Source organism: Tasmannia lanceolata, unplaced genomic scaffold, assembly GCF_043159265.1.
Source record: "Tasmannia lanceolata isolate RefF3 unplaced genomic scaffold, GAP_Taslan_0.1 ptg000002l, whole genome shotgun sequence".
NCBI classification, from domain to species: domain Eukaryota; kingdom Viridiplantae; phylum Streptophyta; class Magnoliopsida; order Canellales; family Winteraceae; genus Tasmannia; species Tasmannia lanceolata.
Window position 1 is genome coordinate 36,507,501 of NW_027518679.1, and position 10,173 is coordinate 36,517,673.

At 38.9% G+C, this 10,173-nt stretch overlaps 1 protein-coding gene across 1 annotated transcript; it reads right to left on the minus strand.

The window, feature by feature from the left end:
- Positions 1-5,619: 5,619 nt before the first annotated feature.
- Positions 5,620-7,419, minus strand: LOC143891247 (zinc finger BED domain-containing protein RICESLEEPER 2-like). Its single transcript, XM_077395871.1, has 3 exons — positions 7,384-7,419; positions 6,667-7,264; positions 5,620-6,587 (listed from the first exon to the last, which is right to left on the minus strand). Exons 1-3 carry the CDS (start codon positions 7,417-7,419, stop codon positions 5,620-5,622), a joined length of 1,602 nt encoding a protein of 533 aa, XP_077251986.1.
- Between the last annotated feature and the right edge of the window lie 2,754 nt (positions 7,420-10,173).

Below are 10,173 nucleotides of genomic sequence, written 5' to 3' on the forward strand. Positions count from 1 at the left end.
ACTACGTACCTCGTGAAAAAGGATCAAGCCAACGTAGTTCGAAAATCGAACTCTCAAACTACGCTTCTAAAAGAAACACTTTAGATTATTTTATTTTTTTTAAGTTTTCAAATGTTTTTGAAGTGCTTTTATATTTTTGACGATTAAAAAGTATGTTAACACCCTTCAGCTAAAGGGGATCCGATAGAAGAGCCTTCTTACCCACCATATCACGGCAGAGTAATTTAGAGGGAAACGGGATCCCTAAAGCCTAAGGGGAAAGAAATCAAAATAGGGGGGACTAAAATCCCAAGGAAAAGAACAATCTCAAAGAGACGAAAACAAAACTAAAGAACCCTGATCAATCTCCAAAGGAGACGATATCTAACCCGCGAGGGAAAACCCTAAACAAACGATAGATGAAAAGCTTCTAACCCTAAGGGTAGACTTTAAACAAAAGAGACAGACAAAAACTCTAAAGAAGAATTACTAAACAATCAGTCATCGAGGAAGGGTCCTAACTAGTTAAACACTCTAAGAGGAGGAAATCTCTTAACCTGCGAGAACTCTAAGGCAGGAAGGGAAGAGGCTGGCTCAAGAAACGTTCCATCGTTGCCAACTAAACCCGAGAGAAACGTTCCCAAAATCGATGGAGTTCCGAGAAATCGCGAGAGAAACGAGACCAAACACCTAACCTTATGCCTTAACCAATCAAATAAACATGCAGGGGACCATAGGATCGCAATAACACTATAATCAAGGATCAGACTTAGCCATTTCCCCACGCACATCACCTGACCGTGCACATTAAAATGACCACACCCAAGGCAACGCCTGAGCCAAATGACCAAACTTTATTACTCTACTCTCTAATGAACACACTGAGGGTCCTAAATTCTGGCGCAAATGGGAGAAGGTGTGTAAGACCAAATGCAGAGAATAAAATGCTCATGAGGGAAAACCGTCGTGTAAACCCCAAAACAAATTGTCCGAACTATATAATGAAGAAGATTAAAACAATGGAAGAAGAGATCTTGGAGGCTTTAGCTTTGCAAAACAGAGCAAAAATCCAAGTGTGACAACTTGCCAATAAAAGAAAATGAGATAAAAACTTTGATGAAGTGAGGTAAAGATTGAGAATTTGGGTATCAAAACACGCTTGTGTTAAAATCATTCCTCTTTATATATATGTGTTATTTTTTTATTTTTATTTTTTTTTGAACATCAGAACAAACCAAACCCAAAAATCACAGAGGATAAAAAAAAAAAAACGAAACACATTCAAGAGATCCAGATCATGGCAGGGCAAGTTAAACACAAGAGTTGAATCAAAGAATATGAAGCTTAGTAAAAAAAATTACCTTTTCTTTCGAATTGTTGCGATGCTGCGATTTAGAGCAGAAGAAGAAAGAGATGAGTAATTGACCGATTGAATTCCTTGTTCTTCTTTCCTCCAAAATTATCCACGGAAAGCTGAGGCGAACGATTGTAAGGGAGGAAATGTGAATGATTGTAGTGACTTGCAGAGATGACGGATTCCGCTGGCCTTGCCGGAGTTGCGACCAAAATTTTGTTGGGATCGGCAACGATGGTGATAACTATGGCGCTGATAGGGGTGGCTCAGACCTAGGTAGAAATGGACAGAGATAAATGAGGAAATGAAATGGGTTTGAATGAATATCTTTTATGTGAAGATGGAAGTGTTGACACCGTTAATGGGGGTTGGGTGGAGGTAGAAGATGGTTGTAGGTGAGATGGGTCTGAATATGGATGGAGATGGCGGCAATGGGTAGCTTGGGATGGGTTTGGGTGATGACCGAATTTAATGGGGATGTGAAGAAGGAGATGGTGGCTAAGGAAGGTTGAAGATGGGGTTGGCCGGAATCCGGCAATGCCCTGCCGGAGAAGATGACCTTAGGTTTAGTGGGGGAGAAGAAGGAGAAGAAGAAGATTATGGAGGTTTTGAATAAAACAGGGGATGGGTTTTAAAAATGGGTTTAGGGGATTCTGGGTAAAAAAATGAGATGGGTTTGATGGGAAGGAGATGGCCGGAGAAGATGGGTTTGGAGATGAAGGTAGTGATGGTGGATATGGGTTCTGGAAAAATGAGAGGAGGGTTTGGTGTTGGCTAGAACCTAGTTTTGAAATGGATTCGGTAGGTGGGGGAGTCGGATTCCGGTGAGGTTGCCGGAGTTTGTAAGTGGAGGAGGTGATCGGAGGTGGGGATAGACTTAGAGGTATAAGGAAAAATAGGTCTGGATTTGAAAGAGGGGTTCAATGGAGGAGCAATGGAGGAGGGTTTAATGGGGAAACGGGAATGGGGTGGTGAAGAGGGTTCTCGGTTGGATTCCGGCAAGATTGCCGGAATCAATGGAGGTGGGTTTGGGGGAAATGAGAATTGAAGGCTTGTTGGGGAAGATGATGATGATAGTGGGTTTGGGTTTTGGGTGGTGGAGGTTGGTGGCTGTGAGGACCTTGCCGGATTCCGACAAACCCACCAGAGAAGATGGGGTAGCGGTTGGAGGAAAAGAAGAAGAAGAAGACGAAGGAGAAGAAGAAGAAGAAGAAGAAGAAGAAGAAGAAGAAAAGGGTGGTGGTGCTGACTGGTGGTGGGAAGATGAGACCGGCCGGGGTTGATGCCGGAGAAGAAGGCCGGCCAAAATCCTCTCTCTCTCTCTCTCTCTCTCTCTCTCTCTCTCTCTCTCTCTCTCTCTCTCTCTCTCTCTGTTATTTCTCTCTTGCGAATGAGCTCCTCCTCTCTTTCTTTTTTTTCATTTCAACCTTTATTCGTTTCTTAATGGCTAAGAAAACAAAATTGTTGCCCCCTCCCTTGCTCTCAGGACAGCCACCCTAGTGCATTTATAACTACTTTTTACCAACAGGGGGGGATCAAGCAGAAACAGGGGGAAATATTTTTGAGAAAATATCTTCTCCTCCCTTTTGATCCTAGCCCTTCAAATCAACTTTTTGTTTAAGGGCTGGGATCAAAGGAAGCTTAACCACCTAGGAAGCTTCTAAAGATTCTTCCTAACTAATTTAGCTACACACTAATCTATATACCCCCTATATCTCCCTGGACAACCCATTACGGGAAATTTGAACTGGATTTCTAGGTTCCAGTGCACCCCTCTTTCTGGCTAAATTACCACCCTTGTAAACTTGCCCCACGACACTGCCCTAGCTCGTTCGCTAGGCGAACATGCACGGATCTTGACGAAATTTCACAGGGACCTTGGTGGGACCCTAAGCTAGCCCGGGGTGAAATTTGGGGTCCATACACACTGATTTGAAAAAATTATCCACAAAACAAGGAGGTGCAGGGCACGGTCAAAATGGGGTGTCTACAGCTGGCAGCTTTGAAGCAACATTAAGAAGACCAAACTTAGGATCCGTATATTCCTGATATGGCAATGAACCAATAAACTCGGCACCATGGCGTGGTAAGCGTTCTTCAAAGAACTTAGAAGGGGGCCAATCTTTCAATTTGAGCATCTCAGGCCAAAGATTGTAATGTTTTCTACCCTCTGTATATCCTGTGAAAAATTGGTGAATATTAATCTCAACCTGCATATTATCACAGAATTTGATGCAAACGTTAGATATAATCCACCAGTTTAGAACACTGATGCAAGAGCAAAATAAGAACCAAACTATCAAGATTGCGGACAGATCCTCATCACAACAAAGGAAGAAATACAGAACAAAATAAATGCAACTATGAACTAAGGAAACATCCATTAGAAAGTATGGCCAATCAGCCGTTTACCTACAATGTATTATTTTAAAAGACGATTTCGAATCTTAACAGGCATCCGGGTCAGTTTAGGAATCAGTGGATAAAAAATGCTTAGTTCAGTTTCAACAATGGCAGCATCCAAGCCTAGATATAAGTTTACTATGTTGCTCTGAACAAGTATAAATGCCTATATTAGAAACGACACTCCTGTCAAAACAGGCTACTAGTCCAACATTTGACCCTAAATGTCGTATAAACCAGAGTTAGATACCTAGAAAAGACACAAGAAACCCATGGACTGATTCACATGCTCAGAGGCAGTAACAAGTTCACTACAATTACAGAAGAAATGCAATCCCAATGTCTCTATTTAAGAGTTGAGGTGAATTAAGAAAATAACTGTAGTGAAAGGAACACGGCTTAAGGACACATGAGGCCAAGGAGAACAGGAAACCATAATGTACTATGCATAAAGCAGTGACTCCAACTTAAGGAATGTACATAGAACATAAAAGTAAAAATTTGATCTTCATTTATTTGTTTCAGAAATGGGAGAAGTAGATCTATCAAATAAAGAGACCGTTGCTTTTTTTCAACTTCATTTATCGTCCTCGTTGCAATCTGCAGGTGAACCATGAACACATTCAGATGGCATCGAAAGAAGTAGGACTCTTGGAGGATCAAAGTTTATTATAGTGAAGAATGATATATAATAAACAAACCTTAGGTATCTTATACGTGCGTAAACATGCCTTACAATTGCAATTTCCAAGACAGAATGGGCAAGCCTCTGCAAATTCTGCCTCTGACATGTGAGGATACCTGTTGTTCATGATCCAAAGAAAAGAAGTGAGACAAAATATGATCCGCAACATAGATTAAACCGTAGGCAATAAGATCACCACTTTCGGCCTGTAAAGCAATAATTTCTCAAATGGAATGAATATAAAGTAGCTTTCCAATCATGAAGGTGATTTCTGATATAAGGTCAATGATGATATTGAATGCCATATTAAGAAACTTATCAAAACATAATTATCATATTAAGCACAAAGTTGCTCAAAACCACTATAATGTATTGTTCCAGCCCACTGCAAACCAAGTTGTCCCCAGAAACTAAAGAAATGTAAAACATTGGAAAAACGAAGTTACTCAAAATTAAGTGCAAAAAGACAACATATGCCTAATAGACTTAAAAGCTAATGTAGTTGATTCCATTGTTAATGCTTCCATAGAGGGCTTTCTGCACCAAAAATAATTCCAATAGGTTTCTGCATAAAAAAAAACACACGAAGTATGAGTGAATTTTTGCATTACAAAAGTTGAGTATTATCCAAAGGAATTTATAGACAGCCACTATCTAAAAGAATTTATGTATGAAGTTTACCTCATCTATGGCATAGCTCAAGATTGTTATCATATTATGGAATTTGTCGAGAATCAATGAGACCTTCAAAAAGAAAAGAAAATACATTAGAATTTTTAAAACATATTTATAATTATCTAAGCAAATGTGTAGTTACATTACCTGATTCAATGATTTCAATATCATTATCATGTTGATAAACTTCGATTTCTTCATCATTATCACCATCACATCTAACAGCTCGTAGCCAATCTTGAGTGCAAACCAATGCTTGCACAACCCCAGGACTCATTGAACTTCTGTATTTGTCAAGAACTCTACCACCGGTACTGAAAGCCGACTCTGAAGCAACTGTAGATATCGGAATCGACAAGATATCACGAGCCATTTGAGAAAGTATAGGATACTTTGAGCTGTTAATTTTCCACCAGCTCAAAATGTCGAATTTAGGATCATCTACATGATTCTCTTCTTTCAAATATCGTTCCAGTTCTGATGCCCGCCCAACATCATTCTTTTCAGCACTCATCTTGAAAAATTATTTTTGTAAACTAGAAATCCTCCTCTCACCAAGAGGAGAAGTTCTACTGTCAACCTCTGAAAATCTTTCCACCGACTGTAAAACTCGCCTTCGCCTTGAACTATGGGCAGATACATACTCATCATAAATCTTAAAGGCCTCATACTTAACAAGTGAAACTTGTGATTCAGCTTCATCCGTAGCATAGATAAGATGGTACATAAAACTCAAATATTTAAGCTTATACCTAGGATCAAGGACAACTGCAATAGCAAGCATCACATTGCACTCCCTCCAATATTTATCAAAATTACTTTGCATCTTAGTAGCCATTTGGTTAATAGATACATCTTCGTGTATAGCCATTCCAAGCAAGTGTTCTTGAATCGCAAAAACCTCATGAAAATACAAATTTGCAGTTGTATATTTATGCCCAGAGAAAAGCTTTGTAGCATCATAAAAGACTTTTAATAATCGGCAAATAACTTTAGCATTCTTCCAATCAACAACACTAGGGGCTTCTCTTGCAAAGATGGCATCTCGTGTCTGTAAGCGAGTGAAGGCACTCTCAAACTGTAATGCAGACTCTAGCATAAGAAAGGTGGAGTTCCATCTTGTAGCCACATCTATACATAAGCCTCTCTTACTTGAAAGCCTCTCTTGCAAAATGCATTCTTCAAACAACTGTTTTCTTGCTTGTGAACCCTGAACATATTTAACACTTTGTCGAATAACATCAACCGATTCTTTAATCTCATTTAGCCCATCTTGCACTATGAGATTGATGACATGTGCAGCACAACGAATGTGAAAAAATCGGCCTTCTTGTAGTAACATGCCTTTCCTTGAAAGAACCGGAACAAGTGTCCTAACAGCAACCGTGTTATTTGAGGCATTATCTAGGGTAATGGTACTTAACTTGCTTATATTCCAATCAATCAAGCACAATTCAATTGCATTCGCAATAACATCTCCCCCATGTGGAGCTGGAACCATACAAAAATTCAGAATCTTTTTATGTAACTTCCAATTATCATCAATGAAATGTGCTGTAAGATAAATAACCTAAAGTCTGATTAGATGTCCACATGTCGGCAGTTAAAGAAACCCGATGACATACACCAATCAATCTTTTCAGTTTAAGTTTCTCCTCTCCATATATATTCAACAACTCTTTCCTTATAGTTGTGCGTGATATAACTTTAAGTCGAGGTTGGATAACCATAATAAAATCTCTAAAGGCATCCTTGTCAACTATGTTAAATGGAAGTTCGAGCTTAATTATAAAAATAGCCAACTCTCTTCGAGCTCGATCTTGGTCAAACACCCAAGGCATAACACCCGCCCCTTCCTCCACATCATCGCCATCTCTAACGGATTTAAAAGACAACAACTTCTGGCTCTTATCTCGTGAGGTATAAGGGATGCATGTCTTATCCAAATGTCGTTTAAGACTACTAGTGCCACTGCTACTTGGGCATGCAAATAATTTCTTGCAATAATTACACTTAGCCCTCTCATCTATCCCATCAGGTCCTTTCTCTTTGGTAAAATGATTCCATACAACAGATTTAGTTGGATATACTCTTTTTTTAGATGTTTGTGTCGAGGAGTCCCCAGGAGTGCTAACAGTATTAGTAGCATTTTCAGAAGAATCCAAGACCTAAACAAATATCCACAAATTACCATTTCTTAAGTTTGGTGGAAATAAAATAAAAAGTAAATCTTACAGGAATGAAATAAATGCATCGTTATAATAAATAAATAAGAAGCAATTCTCACAGGAATATCGTAGTTCTCATTAATATCATCCTCCATCATCATTCAATAAGGGGACTCACTTCAAAAGAGGTGTAATCACTAATCCAATGAGATTTTTTGAGGCTTTTGAACAAACCTGCAGGGGAGAATTAGAAAAAAAGCAAGGAGAAATGAGGAGATTGAGAACAACAAACACTACAGAGATTGCATGTAAAAACAACAAATACTACCATTCTAACCAAAATACAAACACTTAGCTTGTCTCCACTTGGCATTTTGGTGATAGAAATTACCTAGTACAATAGGCCATGTTTGGAAGTCATGAAATATTTTTCTCCATGGAATTTTAGTTTATCCGGTGGTGGGAGATGGGCAAAGAGGGTCTGAAAGGGAGAGAATTGAGGGGGCATGAGTAAAGAAAGGGTGAGAAGTGGCTGAAGAACAGAGAAAAAAAAAACTCTAGTCAAAATAAGTTCCCCCCCCCCCATTTTTCAACCACTTCGGACCATCTCATAGCTCCTGCCCTCTCAACTCTCTCCCTACCCCTCTCATCACTTGGTAAACTAATATTCAATGAAAAATAATTTCACAGTTGCAAACATGGCCTAAGAGGAAACAAATAATTAAGCACCAATATAATAGTTTATACAATTAACATGGGTGAACAGAGGAAATATGTTTGATGAATTCAGCCAAACATAGTTTGAATTAATTCTACATCAAAAGGAGTTGTGAAAAATTCAGATCGGGCAACTTCGTGTCAGACAGAGCAGAGTAGGAACTTTCATCGCGCATGACCATAATCAAATAGCTCTTAACATTGAACCCAAATGGATGCTTCTAGGCTTCTAGCTCATAGTTAATTAGTTATAGAGGGTTTTCTTTCACATACAAATCTCTAGAGATAACTATTACAATTTGAAATAGAAAACATTTGTATAAAAAAATCAAAGACAGTCAAAATAGTTAGCAACGGATCGAATGACTGAATGAGCACACATACCTTTTATTGCTTCAGAGATCAAAGACCACAGTCAATCGACCCTCGTTTTGGGGGTTTTCTAATTTTTTAGGGTTTTAAGAAAATCAGAGGGATATTAGATGAAATGGATCTAAAAAATTGGGGTTTTTAGAGAGAGTGAGAGAATTAGGGGTTTTAAGAAGCTCCTTTTTTTCCTCTCACATCTCAATCCACAAACCAGAAAATAGAGATTTTTAAATACTATTCATCAAAGAGATAAGGAAGGGGAAACCATAACACAGATTTCTTGTATTGACTATTGAAACTATTTATGTGGGAATAGAACCCTAAAAAAATGGAGTGAGAGGAAGATAGATTTACATCTTCTGTGAGTGACAAGAGGGGAGAGACGCGTACGTGCGTGCGTGAGATTTGAGGGAAGAGAGAGATTGAGATTTGAGTCTTGAGAATTGTAAGCCCAAGGGTCTACTCTCCTATCTTGTTTTGATGATTCTAAACATAATTGATTGTGTTTTTGAATACTAATCAATTTGCTTTGAAGTGTTGTGTTTAAGATAGGATTGATCGTTGAAGAAACCAACACTCAACTTGGTCATGCTTAAAGGTGTACCAAACAAGAGCCAAAGGAGCTAAGTGTAGCTCACATCATCACTCAAGCAAGCATCCAAAGATGGAAGATCATTTGAAGACCAAAGCTAAAGAGGGATCGAATAGTGCATAGGTATCATTGTACATCCTTTCTCTTTAGATTTTCAAGTCAAGGCAAAACGTTTTCAAAGTGTTTTCAATTTGTTTTTCAAAGAACACTTAAGAACTTAAAATGGATTAGTGAATGGTTATGTGGTGGACCAACATGTTGGGACCCTCATAAACATTCCAAAATAACCATAGGAGTTGAGTTCCAAAAGCTAAAAATCAAACAAGCAATAAAAATCAAAAACTGCGGATTTTTAGGCTTCTCGGAACTCCAAGATTTTTCTCGGAGCTCCGAACTCGGAACTCCGAGAAAAGGTCCAGTAGCGTCTGGACATTTTCTCGGAACTCCGAGAAATGGTCCAGTAGAAATTTTATTTCTTCTGGCCGTTGTCTCGGAACTCCGAGAATGATTCTCGGAACTCCGAGAACCCTGCGACAGCTCAGAATATAGCCGTTGGGATTTGAATTAATTCTTGTATTTTGATATTTCCACCCCCAAACGGTCATATTCTTTGGAGAGGCTATAAATACAATATGTAGAGAAGTTTTTCTCCCTCTCTTGATCATTTGAAAACATCCTTGAGCATCAAAGAAAACTTGCAACCTATTATTGCTTGAGATTTTTGTTTTCCCCAAACTTGCCTTGCAACTTGCAAATCTATTTGAGTTGGGATTTTAGAGCTTTCACTTGCAACCATCATTGAAGAGCAATCAAGGATCTACAAAGAGCATCGAGCTTTCAAGAAGAAGCCAAGCTATTCAATCTTCATTCCTTGTATAGGTGGCTAGGGCATTCCTTATTTTAATTCCCTAGAGAGCAACCGCTTAGAACTCGGCGGAGAAGGAGAGTCTTTGTAAAGGTGTAAGGGCATCCTCATTTAATATCCCTTGGAAGTGTAACCGCCTCGGAGCCGGGCATCGTGGAGGTCTCCAATAGTGGAAATCCTTAAGGACGATCTTAAGAAGAGTGGAGTAGGGCTTTGCCCGAACCACTATACATCGGTGTGTTCTTTCTTGTCTTGCATTTCCATTATTAACTTTTGGTTTGACATTTCCTTTTTGTTTCTAATTATTTACACTAACCAAATATTTAACTAAATGAAGAAAATTCCAATTAGGGTTCATAGGTAATT

Coding starts and splice junctions, on each gene's coding strand:
- LOC143891247 (XM_077395871.1), bottom strand. CDS start 7,419: ATGGAGGATGATATTAATGAGAACTACGATATTCCT. Junction 7,265..7,383: donor ATGAGAACTACGATATTCCT/GTGAGAATTGCT, acceptor ATATTTGTTTAG/GTCTTGGATTCTTCTGAAAA. Junction 6,588..6,666: donor GACATCTAATCAGACTTTAG/GTTATTTATCTT, acceptor GTATGGTTCCAG/CTCCACATGGGGGAGATGTT.